The 25,000-nt window shown below is 39.2% G+C and overlaps 1 protein-coding gene across 1 annotated transcript in view; it reads left to right on the top strand.

The window, feature by feature from the left end:
* Positions 1 to 17,676, top strand: part of Prosalpha3 (proteasome alpha3 subunit) — a 19,833-nt gene extending 2,157 nt beyond the window's left edge. The window contains exons 2-5 of the mRNA XM_027372739.2: positions 13,302 to 13,507; positions 13,767 to 13,933; positions 16,314 to 16,444; positions 17,160 to 17,676. Of these exons, the coding sequence (XP_027228540.1) occupies positions 13,302 to 13,507; positions 13,767 to 13,933; positions 16,314 to 16,444; positions 17,160 to 17,438 (783 nt within the window). The 3' untranslated portion in view covers positions 17,439 to 17,676. The remainder of the gene's footprint in view (positions 1 to 13,301; positions 13,508 to 13,766; positions 13,934 to 16,313; positions 16,445 to 17,159) is intronic.
* The last annotated feature ends 7,324 nt before the right edge of the window (positions 17,677 to 25,000 follow it).

Raw genomic sequence — 25,000 nt, forward strand, 5'->3', positions numbered from 1 at the left:
TAAGGCCGGTGCATCTTAAACTATACGCTATCCCCTTCTATTTTTCCCGCTTTATAAGATGGCGGTGTCCATTTTCCTCTATCTACGCGCGTCGCGGTCTTCAACCTCTACCGAAAACTCAGTAATTGTTATCGATTGCGACGCACCCTCGCCGAGACTAAGTTCCAAAGGGGGGGGGACCATCTCCCTCCTCCCCTCCAAATGTGGGAAGGGTGTCCTCGCAGATAATTATTTATAAGGGGGGGGGGCGGGGGGAAGGGATGAGGGGGATAAATCCAATTCACGAAGCTTCATTGGGGGGGGGGGGGGATGCACGATCTCTATAACAATCTGTAAATGTCAAGGTAAAATAAATAACACTTAAACATCGATAGAAAGTTAAATTATATGAAATACGATATTAATTTTATGTCCCGACAACAATAGAAAGGCCGTTTAATCAGAAAGACGAGACAAACTTTGTCCGGTGGACAGTGAACCGAGCGAATGAAATACTGCTAAAGTAAACAAGCGAAACACGCAATGCCTACAAACTCGATATCCGATATTTTATTTTTTTTATGTTATCATGCGATCTGAAATAACGAAAACATATACAAATATCCCACCCCCCGTTTATTCGCACCATGTCAATTTATAAAAAAAAAAACAAAAAAAAAACAATATACAACACATACTGTCAGTGTGGAGGGTACAAACGAGCTGCAGCGAGGAGGAATTGATGGAACCGTTTGTTTTCAGCCGGGTATGCCATCATAAATATGGCCCTGGCCAAAGATCCTACGAAGTGGTATTGTCTCCTGCAGAAGCGGGGCACTTTGGTTTTGGCCTCCCTCCATTTACGCTCGATCGTATTGATGTGAGCTTTACTTTTGGGGTCAACAAAATTGTATGAATGATTCACAGTTAAATGTTGATAGCCCTCTTTTTCTAAACAGTTATATGCCTTACAACAATCACTAATGACCGTTGTCCCTGGGTGGATACGCTCCTTAATGACGTTAAGCAAAGTGAGAGTGTCACGCGTCTCCACAGGTACGAGAAAAAAATCCCCACTCTTGCGGCATACTCCTCTAAAAACCCACTGACCTTCTATTACATGACCTACGTTATATTTACATTTACCAAACTTAGATTCATCAATCTCGTCAATTTCTCCTGACCCACCTATTTTGTCGGATTGATTCTCAAAACACCAGTAAATTAGAACCTCCCGACAAAAGCTCGCCCAATCGCAAATAGTCTTGTTTGGGAAACTGAAATCGCTCCGTGCAGATTCGTAAGAAAACCTCTCTCGCAGATACAAATTAACAAATTTTAAATTAGTTTCAAAATCGAGCTTGCTATTATCAAACCAGGTGTTCTTAAAAAAGGGATTTTTTGAAATTGCTTCTAACTTTTTTATTATTATTTTTTTTTTTGTGTTTTGTCGTACCGAAATGAATATATATATTTGTCTAGCTGGCATTCATTTTCACATTTGGGGCACTTTAGTGACCCCAGGAGGAGACCATGTGACCGGCAAAGATCAAGCAAGAGGGTGGCTTCTCCTCCATAATTTTGCCAAAATTGCCCGTACCTACCATAAAATCTATATTTAATAACACTATTTGTTAATTGTAATAAAAGCTAAAAAATATATGTTTATAAAATGTCAGATTCATTAAGTATCATCATTTAAAAAAATATTTAAAGTATTATAAAAACTTACCCCATGTCACACTGAGCACAAAAACTGCCGGTTGAGGAACCTGCCATGGCAAAGGCTTACCGGTAATTGTGCATATAATTGACCTTGTGTTTTGTTCCAACATGGGAGGCAAACAATGTAAGGAGGCAGTGCCATTGTTAGATTGTTAACAGGTAATCAAAGTTATCATAACGAAATTATACTTCATAATATACCTACGTTATATAAAATAAGATTTATAATGCATAAGCATTAAAATAATAGAGGAAATGTTTGTAGAAATATGAATAGATAATAGATTAAAATATTAGTAATCGGAAATGATTCCACACTGGTTGAAAGTGGTGCTCAGAAAACGTAACCTTCATAGAAAACGCAGCTATAGAAAATGGAATAACAGAAAATGAGGCACATTTAGAAAACGAGTGTATAGAAAATGTTGGCTTAAACAATAACAATGGCTGCAGAAAGGTTTTGTGGACTTCGTTTCCTTTTTTTCCTTTTATCGGTAAATATAATGCCAATGCATATTAAACTATATTCTATCCCCATCTATTTTTTCCGCTCTATAAGATGGCGGTGTCTATTTCCCTCTAACTACGCGCGTCGCTATAAGTAACTTATACCGAAAACTCACTTTTTTTTACTTTGACTTTGACAAGTTTATTGAGACAAAACGTTACATCTCAAAAGGATGTGGTAACGTAGGTTATCCTCACCCTTATCTTGATAAGTCCCTGTGTGGGCTCACAGTTCTCATACAAAATTAGGTGTATTACCAGATAATAACATAAAATACAAAAAATTAAAATATTGAGAGTCATGGTCTATAAAATAGAAAGTTCGTGCACAAACTCACACATGGGCAGTGAGGTACCGTAGGCGACCCGTGTGTGTAGCTGTTTATTTGCGAAGGACAGGCACTCAGGTCATCCCCGCGTTATCTATACATATAGGCGTACGAGGATAGAGTAAACGAACTGTTCTTTGTTGTACATATTTTTGTGAAATCCGTTGTCTCTGAAGTATAAACAATAATGTTATAAGGCTCTACTATACTTTACCTTGCCCTTCCATCCTGCCATTATATCTTTAATCTTTGCCAAGTTTTGTTCAAATTCCCATCGATCGTGATCGTTGTACTCCACACTTGCTGTTATTTTTCTTTCCATCCCTTTAATAACTATCTCATTTTCTGAATCTTGCTCCTTTGCAGAAATACACGTTTGTTTCATTTCTGTGTCTTTGGTTGTAGTTTCTTTTGTTGCCTCCTCACACTCGTTTTCTGTTTTTCTGTTTCTTTGCTGGGAACCTGGGCCAGTTTTTTATCGATAGCATCCATTCTCTGCATCAGCGTCTGGAACATCCTGGTAATTTTGGATATTTCCTTAGGAAAATCCGCACCACTATTCTGTGGCACTTCCTTTGCTTCCTGCACCTGCCTTTCCTGTCCATCATAACATGCCATTGGTAACGACACCACCCGTGGTGGGCCCTGCACCCATGCATTAGGGATTGCATCTGTCTCCTCCCAAGGCACCTCTGGCTGCGTGTTGATTGGCCCTTTTCCATTTTCAGCAACTTCCTTGGGGACCGCTGAAGCAATCTTGAATTGTGGTCTTGCCCTGCATGCAGGAGACCCGGCATTGTGGCGGCCTCCGCAGTTGCAGCAGCAAGGCGTAATCCTTTCTCCCTTTTCAATTTTAGCCCGGCAGACCCTTGAGTCATGTGTCCTGCCACAGAACCTGCATCGAGCATCCTGTTGACAGGCCCACGACTTGTGGCCCCATCTGCAGCACTTGAGGCACATGACTGGCGGCTCTACATACGGTGCCACCCTCCTGTACCCCGCTCCAGAGAGGAATATCTTCTCTGGCACTTCCCCCTTCACAAGGGCAACGAGCTGGCTCTGCTCCTCGCCCCTGGACATGTGCCTCCTTACCCACATAAATCTCTCGTCGTCCAGTAGGAAGTCCGGGTCTAATATCGTGGGATATTGGAAAATTATCACCTTAGTGAACTTTTCCTCAGCCTTTGGAACAGTCATCACTGTCACATTGTATCTCTGAGTCGTCAAGGTCTGCACTGCCTGGCCTCCCCGCACCGTGAGATACGGCCTTCCTTTTCCTTCCTTCATCACTGGCTCGAACTCAGCATGGTCTCAGCCCAGTTGCATGGACCACCTTAATTTTTCTAAGAAACTCATGGCGCAGTCCTGTGGAAATAGTCTTTTCCTGTCATTCACGCTGGCAACATTCTGGGCTGCTGCTTCGTTTCCATCATTCTTCTTTCTCTTCTCCCATTCGCATCCATTCTCGTCACTCATGTCTACGCTTCCATCACTTCTTACCCTCTTATGGGATCCACTTCCACTAGCAACACTAGCCATGCTGATACCTTGGTAGGAGGTGACCCGCTCCCTGTCCGAGGTCAGATAGGGGCGGGTAAACACAGGATTCGGGGGACCTCACGCCTGAGGACAGTACTGTAAACACGTCCTAGTCCTATGAGAGATACACCCCGACTGGGGAAAACTCACTGTGCGTTGCTTCCAGAGTTGCAGAATTTTTCTGAGAATTTAATCTCTGCGTGAAAATGCCGAGGAGCTGTGTTGCTGTTGGTTGGAAAAGAAACCTGAAAAATGGGAGCGATAGGTACAGGCCATGAAACTCATGAATGCTGATGAGAGTGCTTGGGAGCCTGCTTGAAGCTATTTTTACATTTAGGCAGTACATATTATTACATATTAATATTATACACCTTTTCAAATTCTAGAGACAGATAATCACTTTCAAACTCTATCCATCTATACTCTCATCATCAAGGTTAACATTGACATTTGATTTTGGCAGCAATTATACACATCAAAAAGTACAACAGCAATTTTACATTTTTCTGCAATAAATTGATTTAACATAATTTCAATTTACAGGCAAACCATCCTCGGATCCAACACACCCAGACTTTATCCCAAGCTCTGGCCTTTAGATGAAAACAAAGCAATTATACTGTAAAAAAAAATAAGAAAAAAAAATATTGAAAAATGGAAGAAAAGAAGCCTAGCTAAGGAGATACCAAGCATTCAGAAGAAACGAAAGTTTCCTGTTGCTTTTGTGTCTGAAATGTCATATAGTACAGCAGATGAAACAATTGAAGAGGGCCTGTCTCAAATTACTGAAGAGAGAGAAAAACGCGTTGTGTGCATGTAGGCCTTAAGTGACTTGTATAAACAGCTAGTAAATAGGAAAAAAAGTGATATTGGGTAATAACACTAATTTCATAGAAAAATTACATAACTAAAAATCATAGATTACTGTAACAAATTACGTTATCATAAAATGATTTGCTAATTCTTTCCAACATAACTTCACCCATTGGAGGCCAAGTTCCCAACTCCAGTCAACAATCTTACGGGATCCCGTGGGGAATTGGGGGTTTTAAGGGGAGGGATATGGTCGATTTCGCACATAGCAGGGAATTTAAAAGGTAAAGAAAATGTAAAAATTAAAAATCCGAGTGAAGAATCGCATTTCACAACGTAAAGAAGATTTGATACTGTGTTGTGGAAACGAACAAGCAAGCGAGTCCCACATAAACGCACAATCACAAAGATAGCCGTATGAACCAAAGAACTCCCTAACCCGGGGGCTCTGCCCCGGGCCCCCTCCTGATCACCATATTTCCCTATCAGAGGCTCTGCCTCCGGACCCCCTCCCTATCGCCGTATTTTCCTCCTGGGAGCTCCACCCCTGGCCCCCCACTTTCCCTAACCTATCACTACCATAACCACAGAATCTATCATAAAGATAGCTGTATGACCCAAAGAACTCCCTAACCTAGGGGCTCTGCCCCCAGATCCCATCCCGATCTCCGTGTTTCCCTACTGGAGGCTTCGTTCCCTTCTTTCCCTAACCTATCACAACCTAATTATGAGCATAAGCACTTACCTTACTGTGGAGGGTATAGCCGAGCGGCGGCGAGGAGGAAGTGGTAAAATCTTTTTTTCGGCTCGCTGACTCTCATGAAAAACATTGATCAAGTAAGGTATTCTATAAAGTGGTACTTCCTCCTGCTGTACTTTGGCACTTTTGCCTTTGCTTCCCTCCAAAGGCACTCAATGGTGTTTGTGTGCACTTTCGTCTTTGGGTCTAAAAAGTTTAAAGAATAGTTCACGGTGAGGTGCTTGAACCCTTCTTGTTCTAAGCAATTGTAAGCACGCCAGCAATCACTAATGATTGTAGTGCCTGGCTTGATTTTTTCTTTAATCGTTGATAACAAAATATCTGCGTCCCGGGATTCCACCGGCACTAGGAAAACTGTTTTCCGGCATATCCCCCCAAACACCCACTGACCCTCCACCAACCTTTCCATGTTATACTTTCTTTTTCCAAATTTGCTTTCGTCAATTTCGACAACCTCACCGTGTCCACAAGTGTTTTCAGACTGATTTTGTAATCACCACTCGATAAGCACTTGCCCAGTCACAAATTGTTTTGTCAGACAAATGAAATTTGTCTTTAGCTCTTGAATACGAAAAATATTCATGCAAATAAGAATTTTAGAATATTAGATTTATCACAGCAGAAGCTCTTTTTGTTAATGTCTAAACGGCAGTCACCGTTGCACTTTTCACACTAAGTTTTTCAAAATTAAATTGTGCCCTTGGCACAATCTTAACTTTGTAAACTTTACTCCATGTGTTGACTTAGCTCCAGCATGAAATTTTGAGAGATAAATTTTCATCAATATTCTATTAACTGTTTTTTCTGCTAGTTATTTTTAATGTTAATCTGTGTAGTTTTTCACTGTCTATAAGATTACGGCCTTTCATTTCGTCAAAATCGTTGCAGTCTCTTGTAAACTTTGTCTAACATATCATTATGATCCGTTAGACATAACTGTTATGTAAAATTATCCAACAAAGGTTAATATTTATGGGGTATATGTTATTGAGAGTGATGAATCTCCAGAGATACTCTCAAGACCAGAATATCATGCGAACCCAACAAACCAAACTGGTTATTTTACAGAATAGTTCCACCTATCGGATTGTGATGATTTTGGTGTCAGTGGATTCTGCAGAATTAGTCACTATATTGTGTAATGCAGCCCCCCAACCCCCGCAATGGAACACAGAAAATCCTCCACTTTTTCATGGCAGGAGAGAGGGAACGACTGACATAGGGGAGTGCCCGATGGCAAGTCTTTCCAGTGCTCTCTCCTACCAAAAGTAATATTAGGCGTATTGGTGAGCATTAGGGTACATTGCTTTGAATTTTTTGTATTTCTGATGTCTGGTATCATATTTTTATTTTTGTGTGCTGTCTATGCGCAGCGGTAACGTGCTGGACTAGCAATCTTGCCGACCTGCGTTCAATCCCACATCTAGCCAGTGAATGGTAACTCCGGCCATTCCTTTCACAGAGGGGGAAGATTTGGGCAAAATAAAACAGTATGTCACAGCAAAGAATATCCATTGTAACAAATGAAATTAAAACTAAATCTTTAAATCTTTAATCCTTCTTGTAGATTGCTTGTGCATTTTAGAGGTTTCCCCGTTATTCCTAGTTTTGAGATTTTTATTAGAGTGCTTCATGGTTAACTGTATCGAAGGCTTTTTCTAAGTCAATACATGCTATCATGTTATATATATTTTTTCTATAAATGCTTTGTTTATATGATCTTCTATAGTATGGAATGTGTTAATGGTATTTCTATTTGGTCTAAAAGCTGTTAAATCTTTATCAGATTTGTGATGTTCTATCCACCTTATTAGTCTTTTTGTAAAGATTACATATAACTTACCAATGCATGAGATTCTAACAATTAATCTATATGAATTTCCCTCAACCGTTTTTACCCATTTTTATTATTGGATTTATGATTGCCATCTTCAGCAAATCTGAGCGAAACAAAGCAGATACTTATAGATAAAAACAAAATTCATTTATGTGGTTAAAAATGTCATATATGTAATGTCAAAAACATATGTATATTTTAAAAATCAAATTAAAAAAGTCATTTCTAAAATACGTAAAACAAAGTCAATTCTAAAAAGTTTAACAAAAATGAATTTTCTTATTCAAAAATATTAAAAAGTCATGTAATAAAATATATATATATATATATATATATATATATATATATATATATATATATATATATATATATATATATATATATATATATATATATATATATATATATATGTAAGTTATATTAGAAACATAATCACATACATTCATTCAAACATCCATTCACAGATTCGTAAAATTCACAAACATGCTTCAGTCATGTTCCCCTGCAGCATATTGGGGGCCAGCATCCTCTGCTTCTTCCCCTTGTGGGACGCTACACGGAGGCTTTCATGGTCCTGCGATCGAAGTACCTAAAGGCATTCTTCAGAGGTGCCCACACCCAGTCTGGTAAACAATGAGCCTTCTTCGTATCCAAAATTGTGGTCCAGAGTCGTAACCCTGGCAAGAAATACAATCCGGTCAATACCGCGGTTCTTGTACATTGCGACTTTGGCCCACAATTTTGAGTGCAAAGACTCATTGATGTTTTGGGTATGGCCCTTCTGGCACTTCTCTAGCAATGATGTATCCAATAAGTCCATGTAGATCTCCACCTCCTTGTGAGCGTCACGGGGAAAGGTGGAAAATATCCCAGGCTCCTGGATTGCTGTGGTCGGGTCCACGCCTCGAGCCACAGCTTGCTGGTATTTACACCAGGAGCCTTCACCAAATGGGCAGAAGTCATGGTGGTGGGTAGAAAAAATATGGGCAAAATGGTTGTGAAACGCAGCGAGAATGCGAGACTACATTTCCCCTACACCAGCACGAATACAGGAATGTATTGCGCTGATGTAGTAATTGCTCAGCTGATTCACCTTCCCTTCTGTCAATTTTTTTCGAAGGGGATACGTCTTTCTCACTTGTCCCCTTCTTCTCCCTGACATGTAGATCGTGTTCTGGGAGTATGAACTAGCCAGTTTGAGCAAGCTTTCTTCCGCTTGCCAACGTGGTTAGCACACATCTCCTTGGTGACAGAATCACGACCATACACATCTATGATGGCGTATGTTGCAGCTTCACCATCAGCCACCATGACTCGATACTCAAAAAGCCCAGACCGTGAGACCGGCCCCATAAAAGCCTCACAATCTGGACTTCCATCCCTCCTGAAGATCCGACATACTCCCCATGAGGACAGACCTCCATGCCATGGGAAACAAGCGGGCATATACGGCACTTACCGATTGCCATCATATCGATGATGTAACCAGTATACACTTCGACAATATATCCCATGGCATAGAGGTTTTTAAAGCCACGCTTGGCATACGTGCCATCGTAAGATACCTCAACAGGAAGTATGCTGTCTTCAGGGAACACCCCAAGATCTTGATAATACTGAATGACTTTACGGTACATAGCGACCATCGACACATTATAATGGGCCTCCATCCTTTGATGGTAGTAAGCATCTTTGGAAAGGGATGGCAAATGGAGGGCACCACAATAGCGGATAAAGCCGCTGTAACCGTCGTCATTTAGCAAGGATGCATATACAGCTGCCAAGTTAGGGGTGTAGCATGTGCTTGTCCTCGGGTGTTTGGTGGCCATCAGGTCGCCACACATCTGGCAATGCCACCGATCATACTGGGCAAAGCCAGTGCCATGGTGGGTGATTGTTAGATCGCCACCACGCACAGCAGAGCCTGGGTGTATGCACGACTATACAGGCATGCATTGTTCCCAGGATCTGCCTGATCCTGTGGAATCACCCCCTGCCAGAGGGAGTGGCGCATCTCTATCTTTTGGCCTGGGCGTGGGGAGTGTAGTGATATGGGGGCCACTTGGGATGGGCCACCGGTGGAGCTGGAGGCAGAGGCAGAGGCAGAGGGAGTCTCCCCTTCACTCACACTCTCATCAGAGGAAGACATCCTCAAAATAAAGTCATTATCACTCTCCTCTTCTGATGAATCATATGCCCTTCCCATCAGAATGTGGTACGGGATGGGAGGGCGCGCAGAAGGATTATCATTACGCGAAGTAGATGGCCGAGGAGAGAGGTGGGGTTCAGGGCCAGGGGCAGTGGCAGGGTAGGGTGCAGGGCCAGGCCCATAGCACATACTGGTAGACTCCAGATGAGTGTTGAAATGAATAAGTGCAGCAAATTCAATACTGTGATTGGTCAGATATTGTTGATCTTGTAATTACTCAAGAAAATGTTTGAATAATCTTATGTCAATCCAATATTGGGGCTTGTAAAAATTGCTGTGGGCATGTATGTAAAAGAAAAAAAATATTTTAGTGCTAGGCTTTAGGTAGTGTTTATTTCCATCTTATCTCTGAGTTTAACCCTTTATGGCATGGACGCACCAAGTTCAGGCAAAGTTAATATGATGTTCTTGTAGAGGACAATACGTTGCAGTTGTCAGTTCAAGAAATAATGTCTAGACACAAATGGTAATGCCACAAATAAAAGTAAAAGATTGTGAAAAATACCACTTGCACTACAATTATTAACAGTAGGGTAAAGCATATTACTGTTCTATGCTCTGTCTGGCTGTACGTACTAGGTGGATTCTTTGTTATCCAGGGTAGCGGTATATATTAGCCAATTTTCTGTATATTATTCATATTTTACTCTAATTTCCTTAGTACCATTCATTTCCTCTCCAGCTGTTGGGGCTAAGATTGTGGGAAGGTGGGGGAGGATTTCCATGGCATAAATTCTTTATTTCTGTAATAGAAAGTGAGGAGAATCCATTGATACCAATATTGTTGTGATTGGTCATGCGAAGGTATTCTGAATACTTACCTTTTTCTTGTGCCAATAACTACAACTTTTAGTTCTCTACAAGAATATCTTCAATTTGCCTTTGTGTGTCCAATCTGTAAAGATTAACCAAAATATCCAGCAGTTCTGTTTACTAAATCAACATTTTTCAGCAGAGATCATTATGTTCGGAATATTTTTGACTTTCAATGCAACATCAAAACCGTAGTTTCAAGTAATTTTTTATAGTTTTGCACAACCATCCAGTCTTGCAATTATTTTTTCTTGTATCAATTAGTTACAGTTTGATATGCATAAATCAGCTGTTGTTTTCCTTTGCGGTAATTCTAATTAACCCCTTGGATCCAGCCCCTTTTCCGCTCGTGGGTGGACCAAAACCTCACTTTTGAAAATAGAAAGAGAGTTTCATCTCCAAGGACTGCTACAGGAAAGTGATTGCATTGTGACCTTGCTTTCCAACAGTCCGATTTTATTGCTGTCCCAGGTCTCACATAGTCTTTGATAATTGCAATTTCTGTATCCTTTTCTTAACAAGAATGAAAAAAGTTCTGTTGTTTCTTGGGAAAAGCCATAAAAAAGCCACTGGCTTGCTATCACTTGCCTTATGTTTTCTCCTTCCAAATTTAATTTCATCAATTTCCACTTTTTCCAGTCCCATCTCAAAAATTCACCATTTTTCTTGCACCAAGATACAAGCACTTCTTTACAGAAACTGGACCAAATCATTTATAGCATTATCACATAGTTTTGATTCATTTCTAAGTTGTATTTATGAAAATTCTTTACTTAAAAATGAATCATAAGCCTTTAAAAATTATGCGTAATAGGGGCCAGCATTGTCTGCCTCCTTTGATTGCTGCTGCGGCCTGGGATTACGGGAGGCTACTCTGAAACTTTCAGAATCCTGGAAGCGAAGTACCCGAAGGCATTTGTCAGAGGTGCTCACACCCAAAGAACGGAGCAACGAGCCCTCCTCGCTACCAAAATTGTGGTCCAAGGTTGTCACACGAGCCAGGAAAACAATCCTCTCGTGTCCTTGGTACTTGTGCTTGGCAACCTAGGAGCACAGTTTGGAGTGCAAGGGCTCGTTGATGTTCTGGGTGTGGCCCTTCTGGCACTTCTCCAGTAAAGTAAAGTAAAATTTCTCCCTCTTTTTGAGCGTTGAGGGGAAAGGCGGAGAAAATCCCAGGCTCCTGGATAGCTCTGGACGGGTCCTCGCCATGAGCCAGAGATGTCTAGTACTTGCACCATGAGCCTTCTCCAGGTGGGCATAGGTCATCGCGGTGAGGAGAAAAAAAGTGAGCCAAATGGTGGTGAAATGCAGCAAGAATGTGAGACTGCATTCCTACTACACCAGTGCCAATACTGGAGTGTATCACATCAATGTAGTAGTTGCTGAGCCTATTCACCACCGCTTCTGTCAGCAATTTTCTGAGGGGATGAGACTTCCTGACTTGTCCCCTTCTTCTCTCCTTCATGAATATTGTATTCTGCGTAAATGTGCTTACCAGTTTGAGTAAGCGGGTTTTCATCCGCTAACCAACATGGTTAGCACACATCTCCTTAACGACAGAGCAGCGACCATACGTGTAGTGGGCCTCCATCCTTTCAAACAAGACATGGGCATGTAGATGCAGGTAGATGGTACAGGTTTATGTAACAGAAAAAAATTGACCACAGGCAATGGCAAGGGGCCTTAATAAAAGGGTGTGAGTTTCATCAAAATCGCCAAGAAAAAAAAAAAAAAAAAAAAAAAAAGGTCCCCTTAAGAGTAAAATTAAGAAAATGAAATAAAAGCAGAAGCCATTATATTTGTTTATGAATTTATTTGCTTTGGAGAGATTATAATGTAATGGGGGAGACACCTCATTTCGTAGCAAATAAATCAATAAACACATAATAGCTTCTGCTTTTCTTTCATCCTTTTCTAAAAATTCTTAAAGGTTATATATGATGATAAATTAATTGATCTAAAGAATTACTGGAAGAATAAGAACCAGGATAAACATTCGCTCTGTTAATCCTGTATACACTTGCACAACATAACACTTAGACTTGCAATAACATGGGTTCTAATCCCTCAGTCAGATAGTGGCAGCATTACCCCTATGCAGGTAATTGACACTCCTTAAACGCTACCCACAGACGACTTTGTGTGTACAAGTATCACCACATCTATTATATTTTAATAGACCTCCATGACATGCAGTGGTTTACAGCTCAGTCTGCTTATTGGACAGTCGAGGTAGACCCCAGGCTTAAGACTGCTTTTTCAGATGGCCACAGATTGTTTCAGTTTGCCAAACTGATATGTAGAAAAGATGATACTAAAAATGTCGAGCAGCTTCACAAAGCAAAAGATGTAATTGATGCAATACAAGGATCAGTGAATGAGTAACCTTGAAGTTAGTGGAGGTTATTTTATCTCTGTTGAAGATCTAGTGTTGTGAAATAGTAAGAGAATTGCTCTACAAATAAGATGTAAGAAAATTAAAGAGGGTTTTGTGATTTCTATGAATCACTTTGAAGACTGTATTGAATTTTTTATTGAGTCCTGCCATATTTGCCACCCTTTCTTTTGTGTTACAAATGTGGTGTCCCTTTTGATCCATCTGTATGAGTTTATTTTGGAAGTATGCTAAATTTTCTACCTGCAAAAATGACAAAAAGAAGTTTTATGCGATTTCCTCTGTATTTTGATATCTTCATAAAGTATTATCTTTTATACTGTAAGCTTAGGAAGACCTTAGGTTTGATGTCCTGACACCTACAAGACTTCTAAAATAGGTTTTTGCTTCCCCAGGCTCGCCGCTATGACTCCAAGACCACCATCTTCTCCCCAGAGGGGCGCCTCTACCAGGTGGAATATGCTATGGAAGCCATTGGGCACGCTGGCACATGCTTGGGCATCCTGGCAAATGATGGTGTGATCTTAGCAGCAGAACGTCGTAACACCAACAAACTCCTGGATGATGTCTTCCTCTCAGACAAGATCTATAAAATTGATGAGTAAGTGAAGGGTTAAGATTTTTGTATTACTTTTCTTCAAATTCTTAATTGAGGAAGACATTTGAGGACATTTTATTTGCATATGTAATTTGTGGAGAGTATATAGTAGTATCATATAGCATTGAATGGAGTAGCAATTTTTGCTTTTCCAGTTGTAATTGAATGGTATTTGTTTTTCTGTCGTATTAGATTTTGGTTGTTCTAAATTTAAGCTATATATTTATATTTTCAATAAGACCTTCACAATATCTTTTTACAGGGATGTAGCTTGTTGTGTAGCTGGTATCACATCTGACGCCAATGTATTAACAAATGAATTGCGTGCTGTTGCCCAGCGTCACACTCTTATGTTTGGAGAACCAATTCCCTGTGAGCAGTTGGTCATGAGGCTCTGTGATATCAAGCAGGCTTACACACAATATGGAGGTAAGTTGAAAGATTTTAAATTCCATCACCATTAAGGATTTCGGCCCATATAATACAAATGAAATGCATAGAGAACTCAAGTTAATTGCACCCGAGTTGGTGACATAACAACAAAAGATGTAAAGAACAGATGGATATACAAGAAAATAAATAAGGAAAAAGCTGTTTACCTTTCTTGATGTTTATACTCATCTTGACCCGTTCTAGGAAGCCAGCGAGTGGGCTGGCTGTACACAGCTTACTCGCTGCCAGATAGGCTAGACTGTTGCATAAAAATTACATCACAGAAAATTCTGGCCCATCATGATAGGGATATATGCTATATTCAAAGAGCATAAGAAAGTTAGAATAAATGAAATAATTTTCAAGAAGCATTTTCATGGGAGCCTCCCAATGTGAAAAGAGCGTATAAGATTTGACCATTACTAGTTGACATGGGGTTGTTAAAAGCAGAGTCTTGAAAGGGAATCACAGTAGCCCCAAATACATGACTTAAAAGGTAGATGTGCAGTATCTTTAATAAAGTCTGGACAAGGAGCATTAAAGACCATACATGCTGACCAACACAATGTCCAGTATTCACTTGCCTGTGATTTCTGTACAGATAAAAATGAACAGAAGTGCATTATTACCCACAAGCTGCTGGGTGGCATGTACGTCCATGCCATGGCTGTTATGGACTGAAAAATGGATGGCATCATATCATGCCCATTTCCGCACCATTGGCTCGTCGGACAGAGTTTGTTTTACTCCAATTGTAGTGGCTTCATGTATATGGTAAAGACTTTAGGCAATAGCATCTATAATGAAGGTAAACCTTCAAAATTGTATTATTTCTATAAATTATGGCAAAATAAAACCTTTTAGGTGCCAAATGTTGCTCGCGAACCACAGAACGAACTGGGTGCAAATGTGAAATGCTGATGTGCGCTAACAATCCTGTTATTATGTCCACTTGCCAAACTTTTTTACCTGGCGGTATTGGGTTCATATCTTTACAGAAATATGTCTATAGGTACATATGTACCTATACACCATATAAGAACTAAACATTTTGTAGGTATCCATCTCTGCCACTCCCATTTTCTCAATCTCCCATTCCTTCTCTGCCACTTCCATTTTTTAAAATCTCCCATTCTCTCATTGCCCATTCTCCCATTCTTTCTTTCTTGCTCTTTCCCTTTCTCCTCCATCTTTCTCTTCTCTTTTCTCTAACCTATTGCCTCTCCTTCCTCTCACCTCACTCCTTGCTTCTCACTTCTCAGTCATTCATCCCTTCTCCCTCCCTCCTCCCTCCTTGCTTCTCACTTCTCAGTCGTTCATCCCTTCTCCCTCCCTCCTCCCTCCTCCCTCCTCCCTCCTCTCTCCATCCTCCCTCCATCTCTTTTCACCCTCCTCCATCCTCTCTCCACCCTCCTCCTTCTTTCTCTTTTCACCCTCCTCTGTCCTCTCTCCCCCCTCCTTTCTCCTCTCACCTCCCTCTTCCATCCTCCATCCTTCATCCTTCTTCCTCTTCTTTTTTCCTTCCTCCTACCTTCTCCCTCCTTTCTCTTTCTTCTTTCCTCCTACCTTCTCCCTCCTTCCTCTTTCTTCCTTCCTCCTACCTTCTCTCCCCTCCTTCCTTCCTCCTACCTTCTCTCCCCTCCTTCCTTCCTCCTCTGTCCTCCTGCTTCCATCCTCCTCCCTCCTCCTGCCTCCATCATCCTCCCTCTGCTCTCCTCTCTTCATCCACCTCCCTCCTCTCTCTTCCCTCCTTCCTCCATCCTCCTCCCTCCCTTCTCCCTCTTCCATCATCCTCCCTCATCTCTCCTTCCCCCTTCCTCCTCCTCCTCCTCCTCCTCCTCCTTTCTCCCTCCCTCCCTCCCTCCCTCCCTCCAGCTCGTCCTCCCTCCCTCCCTCCTCCCTCCCTGCCTCCCTCCACCCTCCTTCCCTCCCTTCCTCCCTCCTTTCCCCCCTTCCTCCCTCCCTCCCTTCCTCCCTTCCTCCTTTCCATCTTTCCAATTTCACTCTCTCTCTCACCCTGTCTCCTCCCCATCTCTTCCTCTATCCCCATCTCTTCCTCTCTCCTTATCTCTCCTCTCCCTATCTCTTCCTTGCTCTCTCTCTTCCTACTTTACACTGTACTATTGAAACTTATCAACAGTATATGCTGCTTCATCAACCCCTCTGCTAGGAAAATTTGTTTATATGGTATAGAGTAGTTATTAAATCTTTATAGTTTACGAGTAAAGTCATTGAGATTTCCACATGAAATTTTCATATTTATGTATTTTTATTGTAAAAAGGTCCTGTATATGGCTTTATAATTTTTTTTTTCATATGGTTGTACTGATATTTGTCTTTGTGTACATTTTTATTAACTTCTTTAATTTTTCTGTAGGAAAGCGACCATTTGGTGTGTCCATTTTGTACATGGGTTGGGACACACGTTACGGATACCAGCTATACCAGAGTGACCCATCTGGAAACTACTCCGGCTGGAAGGCAACTTGCATTGGAAACAGCAGTGCGGTAGGATTTGTGCTATTACTTTTTCTCTGTAGTTCTGGCGGTTATTGATTTGGGTTTTGTTAGTGCAAGATGTGGAATGGGTTGTGGTTCGAGATTAGTATTTAATATGGGTTTGGCAATTGATTGTATTATTGATTTTTCATTGGGATAGGTTAGTGTGTTTTCATATGTATTGCACTTCAAATGGCTTTGTATCTTAACCGAGTGGTGCTAGGTAATCACACTGTATAGGGTATTTTTTCTTTGGTTAGTTTTGTTTGGATTTAAGTGGTGCCATAATTGCTCAGCCACCAAGGAGCCAATAAGTAAGCCTATATGTCCTCTTTTTTCCTTTCCTTGAGTTTTGGAGAAATGGATATTTTGCTAATGGTATGAATATTGATGCTGCTATTTTTGTTATTACCATTGCCATTATCAGAGTGTTGTTAACAATATTAAAATCAATAAATAATATAACCCCCCCCCCCCAAAAAAAAAAAAAAGTTAAACAAGTCAGTTAGATAGGACTAGTAATTAACTCCTTGGTGATTAAGCATTTGTGGAGCCCTCTAGGTGTAAAAACTATTGATAAATAAAAAGACTGGATCTGGCATGTATTTTTACCTGCCATTAAATCATTGGTTCCAGCACCAATGATTTAATGTCCATTTTAGGAAAGAATGAGATTAAATGATCTTCGCATTCCTTTACTATCCTGGCCATTCTGTTGTTGCAGGCAGCAGTATCCATCCTGAAGCAGGAATACAAAGTGGGAGAAACAGACCTGCATGAGGCATTGCTCCTGGCCCTGAAGGTCATGAGCAAGACCCTTGACATGACTAAGCTGAATGCAGAGAAGCTGGAGCTGGCCACACTGGTAAGGAAGGATGACAAGACAGTGATCACAGTGTTGCCGGTTGAAGAAGTGACCAAGCTTATCAAGGAACATGAGGTGCGGGAGGCTGACGCTGAGGCAGCCAAGCAAGAGGGCTCCAGCAAGAAGTCCGACTCGTGAAGGACAAGAGACGTCACCTAGTCCTAAGGTCTAAGTAAAATGAGATGAAGGAGTGGAGGGATTCTGTTTGTGGTGAAGTGTCTTTAAATGACTTAAAAGTCATATTTAAAGGAAATATTTTCACATAGTTGAGTAATGGTATTATTCATTTTAATTTCATTTGATACTTATGTGTCAGTTTGTTGTTATAATTATTTTTTTTTACAGTAAGACCATATAATAAAACAAACTGAAGTAATTTTGTATTATTTGTTTCCCACAGATATAAAATTTAGAATATTTTACATTTGATGTACAACATTTGTAGAATTAATATTGGTTTCATGTATAAATATGTAAAACCATGCATCATATCCATCTCATATCCATATGTAAAACTGTTAAATAATATAATTTTTTCTCTGTAAAGAGTAAGGCAGTGAGTGAGACCATTTCTTCAGAACAGATTAAAGGGTTTTGATTATTTTATACTTCATATACAACTATGCATTGGTAAAAAACTCCTGGCAATAGTGTAAGGAACAAGCCTGATTTCAGACCCCAAAGTTCCTTCACCAAAAATGAATTGTCATGCCTCTGACACCATCTACAACTATGCATTATCTGTTTTTCAGTAAAAAAGAATTGCTTATTACCCTGAATGGCATTTAGGGTAATAGGAATGAAGCCTCATATGGATATTTAATTTTGATTTCATATTGACAGTACTTTGTAAACAAATAAATGAATAAATGCACTTAAGAATTAAAGCCACTAAGTCAAATAGTGAAGACAATTTCAGTTGAAAGGTGGATCAAGCCCCGCTTGAGGAGCAATTGTGCTGTGTTTGCTGTTTGTTGAGATATCCCCTATTGAGACAAACCATGAATTGGTCTCAAAACAAGAATATTGTAAATAAATTAACTAATTTTACTGATATGCAGTATTCTTTTTACTGATTTTATTGAAGTCTGCTGACTTTCACCTTCAAGCATTTATACTGACACTGTAAGCAGTTCTATTCTATACAGTCATTTCAACCATGGTATCAGAATTATAATATTATAACAACTTATTGATTATAATGACTTCAAAGATCTTTATGTGGCAAGGCAGTAGTAAGCGCAGTAGTATGGATTACTCCTGCTTGCTTTAGAAATATATACACAAAAATAGAAGAGTGGACCATCGATCCACCCCTGTACTCAGTTGTAGGTACAGTCACAGCCAAAACTCTTGTCGAGCTTATTTCCAATTCTGTTTGGAACATCTACATAACACTACACTTTTTGTATAGCGTAAGACAGATCTGAAACTGTCACTGTATGGTACACAAGTAGACTTTGGACATTTGCAAATACATGGAGAGGAACTTGTATTGGAAACCAAAAGTTCAAGGAAATAGAGGGCAATGTAAGGACAAACCTTTGGCAACATTTTCTTATTTGCATCAATCCTGTCATGTCCTTCTATAAGGATGAACAAAATCTTTCATTCTGTATTTTTTAAAAGTTGCAGGCAGTACTTAATCAGCATTATTATTATTATTATTATTATTATTATTATTATTATTATTATTTCTGGAATTTGCCATTATAGTTATGAAGGATATAGGAACATGAGGTGTAAAATATGGAATTATGTTGAGGGGGTATATAAGACCTAGAACTAACTTTTCACTGTAATACAACGGAAGTCTAGCCCAGTCTAATGATAATATGAAATAGATATTGTAATGAGTCTCACCTATATCATGAGTATGCTATTACACATCAAATATATTTGATATTTCATATATATGCATTAGTCTATGTTTGTTGACATTGCATCAGCGATGAGAGTGGCCAGCGTCATTTTTTTTTATCAAACAAAACATTGCAGTCAACATGCAGGTTCATTTAACAATCAGTATCAAACCAGGTCTGCAATTTCTCTTATAATTATTGATTTAGATTATTTTCAGGTAATGTAAAGCTGAATTATTGATTATAGATTGTTCTTATATGTGTGGGACACCTATGACCTGTATTATATGCCACTCAAGCATTAAACAAAACTCAGGTGCAAAAGACCTTTTCATGAGTCATACACAAAACAGTGGAGGCAAATATTTTCTGCTATAGATGTATCTATGATCTTTGTGAATACTGCCCCTGGTTCATTCCTAGGTCAGAGCAGAGAGATCATAGCCCAACAGGATATTCAGCCTCATGTATGGGTAACTGGGATAATCCAAGTCATACACACAGACAACCAAATACTGCTATAGAAAATACTGTAAGCCCCCTAGTAAGACCGTAAAATGAAAATGCTTAATGATATAATCCCACATTTCTTGTGATTATCAATCCTCTCAATTTTTTCCTCATGTTTAAAAGAACCACAAAACCCTTATTTTTAAGTGTGCATCATTACCCCTTCCCTATGTGAGATGCTACAGACCAAGGAAACTGAGTTGACAAGCACATCTGAGGGAGCACCTTCCAAATATCATGAAAAAAACATCCCCTTAACTGGAACTACTTCCCCAAGCGGGATCAATATTGGGATATTCTTCTTTCTTCCACTAAAGTCGTCCTGCTGGGGAGGAATGGATGCTAATCTGATAGTGTGTCCTGTGGAGATTTGGAGTCTTAGAAGTTGCACTACCTAATCCTGGCATTGTCAGATCAATTGGTGTTTCTTCTTGACTGGGATAGGGTCAAGATGTCAGCTTTTGATTGGATGCCAATAGATCCTGTGAGTGGCTTCTAGCTACTATCTCCCCCTTGGAAAAACACTTCTGACAGCTAACATTGCTGGTGACAACAGTAACGAAAGGGCTCTCAGTCTGGTTCTTTCAAATCAACAGCCAAATCAGTCAAGACTAGTATTAATCCAGGATGTGTCTCTCAAAAGAACTGAATCTCCAGCTGGCTCCTCCAGGTCTAAAGTAAATCCGAGTAATCTTTGACGTTTCTTCAAAGCATGACCCTAGCCTTGTCCTTCCCAAACCTGCTGCTCACATGACCAAAACCCTGAGTTATTTTGGAAAAAAAAATGGTCATCAACAGGCTCTGACAGTTAATATGGAACACTAAACCATCAGACACATTAACCCCAAAGACCTTAGCAATGGTAAGAGCATACAGAGGTCCAGTTGTCGATCTGGGTTATAACAGATCAAAGTATGGACTTTGTCCCCAAAGATGAAGCCACCTTATGTTTCATACAGGAAGGCAGACATGAAAAGAAAGTGGACAAAGCTCCGATTCCTGAGGGCAGGATGGTTCTTGCTTCTGAAGGCATGTATGATTTAAATGGGATCAGATCACATTCCAAGGTCCTGAGATCTTCCCACCTGACAGAGGGGCGCTCCCAGTCAGAAAGCAGCCCAAACTAACCACCATGACTAGCGAATTAAGGATAGGGCAGCATGCTACAGCAATTTTAACTGTTGTGTTTCTGTCCGAACTTGAAACACACACACACACACACACACACACACACACACACACACACACACACACACACACACACACACACACACACACACACACACACACACACACACACACATACACACACACACACACACACACACACACACACACACACACACACACACACACACACACACACACACACACACACACACACACACACACACACACACACGCACGCACGCACGCACGCACGCACGCACGCACGCATGCATACACACACACACACACCAAAACAGGCTTTGCTACTCATACTTTCCCATTTTCTTCAAAGCACTTCGATCGTCCTTGTTTCAGTGTTTTGACGGCCAAGTCAACCACGTCAATAAAAATATTTAATCAAGAAACAAATTTACAAAAGCAAAACCAACAGACAATGACGAAGGCAAAACCTTTTAACTGTAATCGGGATTATCGTTACACTCACTTACGCAACGAATGGGATAGCATTTTGATTTACGAATCACCTGTTGCGGCTGCGAAAACCTCGCACTCAGCCTGCTTAACCCACCTTGCTACCCACAATGCCTCGGGTCTGTTACGTAGGTGGGTCAGCTGATTGCGGCCGAGACGACGTACAGACTCTACGACCTCAAAGGCGAGGCAAGGATTTTTTTTCTTTTTGCTTGGAATTTGTAGTCAAGGCGAAGATATTGAGATTGCTTTAGAGATTGTTGGAAGGAGAAATGCGTTGGCTTAGAAATATATATATTTCGGGATGAGAGGAATTAGGGATAATAGGAGAAAGATGGACGAAATTTACGGTGCTTTCTTATCAATTTTTGAAGTTAGAGGAAGAATGATAATACTGAAGTGACGATATCTGAAACAGTTTCAACAACGGTAGCGGGAACAAGTTTTTCAAAGTTTAATATTAATTCTTATTAACTTTCTCTTTAATATAACAAAGTTCCAGGTTCACTTTGACCTGATCTTCAAGTAAAAAAGTTGCCTTGATTTTATTTTTGAAGCAGCGTATTTTTTATTGGATAATGATAGAAATTAATAATGATAATGATAATAATAATAATAATAATGATAATAGTAATAATAATAATAATAATAATAATAATAATAATAATAATAATGATGATGATAATGATTATGATAATGACAATAGTAATAATAATAATAATAATAATAATAATAATAATAATAATAATAATAATAATAATAATAGTAATAATAACAATAACAATAACAATGATAATGATAATAATGATGATATTAATAACGATAACGATAATAACATTAATAATAATAATAATAATGATGATAATAATAATAATACTGAAAAATAAGAATAGTAGTAGTAGTAGTAGTAGTAGTAGTAATAATAATGATACAAATAATAAAAATATTGATAATATCAATAAATAAGAATAACAATGATAATGATATTACTACTACTACTACTATGACTGCTATTACTACTACAAGTAATAATAATGACATTGAAAAAAGCTATAATAACAATAGCAATGATAATAATAAGGACAACAATAATGATGATAATGACAATGATGATAATAATTATAATTTTCAATGTTGATGATAATAGTAATGATAATGATAGTGATAATAATAATGATAGTGCTACTACTACTGCCAATAATAAAAATGATAGTAATTGTAAAAAAAGCAACAATAACAATAACAATAATGCTAATAATGGTAATGATAATGATAATGATAATGAAAGTGATTATGATGATGATAAGGATAACGATGATAATAATGGTGATAATAATAATAACAGTGGCAATATTTTTATTATTAATAATAATGATAATAATAATAATAATGATAATAATAACGATGATAATGATGAAAACGATAACGATGATTAACGATAGTAATGACAATAATAATAATAACAATAGTAATAATAATAATAATAATAATAATAATAATAGTAATGATAATGATAATGATAATGATAATGATAATGATAATGATAATGATAATGATTATGATGATGATGATGGTAACAATAATAATGATACCCATAAAATGATAATAAATAGAATAACTCAGACAGCGCATACCTCCGCCAAGGCAACAGAGGGTCATTACTGCATAAAAAAATATCCAACTTTGAAGAATTACATTAAAACCACTTTTCTCAAGCTTGAAATACGTATAAAAGTAGGATTGCTCCGGAAAACAACTATTTTCGGAACAGCTCGGATTTTGAGAAGGGTGCGTGATAACCCGAGGTAAAAGAAAAAAAAAAGAAAGAAAGATAGAAAGACATAAAGGGAAAAGAAAAGAACAACAACAACAACAACAACAAAACATTGATCAGGTGACTTGGCTTGCTTCTTGGGTTTTCAGAGGTAAAAGATCTGCCTGAACAGAAATGCGGAATCGACAATAACAATAATAATAACAATACTACTATTGCTACCACTGTTACTACTACTACCAAGAATGATAATTGTAATAGTAGTAGTAGCAGTAATAATAATAACAATCATAATAATAATAATAATGATTAATGATAATAATAAAAATATTAATGATAATAATAATGATATAAATAACTAATATAACAACAATAGCAATATGAATAATAATAGTATTAGCATTAGCAGTACTACAGCTCATGATAATAATGATAATGATATATTAACAATAATGGCAATAAATATCATACAAGTTTATCAATGATAGAAACCATAAAGTTAATAATCATCACAATTACCCTTACATAACTACTAATATTGTAACAATGATAAACAATTTCCACAACACAAACTGCGTCAGAACTCCAATAACAATTCCAAAAGTTCAACTACAATCACAGCAATAACAATAAAAATGTAAATCTATCAAGTGCTCAAGTTACCACAATCTTCACCAGTTGCGGTCGGGTCTCCTATTACAGCGTGTGCTAACAAATTACAAAATATTTCATGGGATTCGAGTAGCTGGTTCTTCTCCCAGTAGCGGTTTTGCGAAGGGCCAGTGACCCCCTGATTTATGTTCAAGGTCAAATCTAGACGTCTGTTGCAGTTGCTAATTTGGAAAGTTTTTTTTTTCACTCGATTTGTTGGATTCGAGGCTTCTCTACCTGTTCTTGCTCACCGTACCTTCCTTGTTCATTATGTGTGATATTCCCCTTTCCTCGTGTCTACTGCCTCTTCCTGTACATCGTGCCTACTCTCCTCTCCCTATCCCTCATGTTTACTTCATTTCACCGTCTCCTCCACTTCCTCTTCGCCGCGCCAACTGCATATCCTCTTTCAAAACGCTGTCTGCCTCTCCCCCTGTTTCTGACGTCACTCCCGTGTCCCTTTCGCTCCGTTGGTCTTGCGGTGTCTCACGTGAAGCCTTAACCTACCGCAAATCCAGTCCCAGTTGACACCCCCGGCCACTCCCTCGCCAGAACAAGTACAGGAGACAACGCAGCGCCACGGACAGATGTGACACAGAGAGTTCAATCTTGAGTTACGTTCGACGAGGTTGTCATCCGGGAGATAAAGGATACCTAGCAACCGGAATTCTTGCCAGAAAAGTGGTTTTACGTCGGTGTCCAGCTGATGGCATCCCCCCCCACCTCTTCCTGACAACCTAGGAGGCACCTGAGCGTGTTTACATACCTTGTGCGTCGCATCATCATATATTACAGAGCATGGTGGGACAGTTTCGAAATCCTCATGAATATCCTCTTCCGAGCTTGAAGATGAGATCCAGGACAATTTCGAATCTGTTGCCTCACTTTTCGGTAAATCTGGTTCTTGTTTATATTCTACTATTATTATTTTATTCTTAGTATCAACACGGTAAGAATACGAAATTGTAAGAGAAGCATAAGAGAGAAAGGCGACAATGAATTGAATGGTGAGAATGGAGTAAACAAACAATAAGAAACATGATGATAAGGAATGGAAGAATGACGTTGGCGATGGAGAAACACGACTCCTGTCTTTGGGATAAAGATGGAGGAAAGAGAGGGCAAAAGGAGAACAGGAACAGAAAGAAAAAAAAGAGGAAAGGAGTGAGTGAGAGAGAGAGAGAGAGAGAGAGAGAGAGAGAGAGAGAGAGAGAGAGAGAGAGAGAGAGAGAGAGAGAGAGAGAGAGAGAGAGAGAGAAAGA

The sequence above is a fragment of the Penaeus vannamei genome, chromosome 1, assembly GCF_042767895.1.
Source record: "Penaeus vannamei isolate JL-2024 chromosome 1, ASM4276789v1, whole genome shotgun sequence".
NCBI classification, from domain to species: domain Eukaryota; kingdom Metazoa; phylum Arthropoda; class Malacostraca; order Decapoda; family Penaeidae; genus Penaeus; species Penaeus vannamei.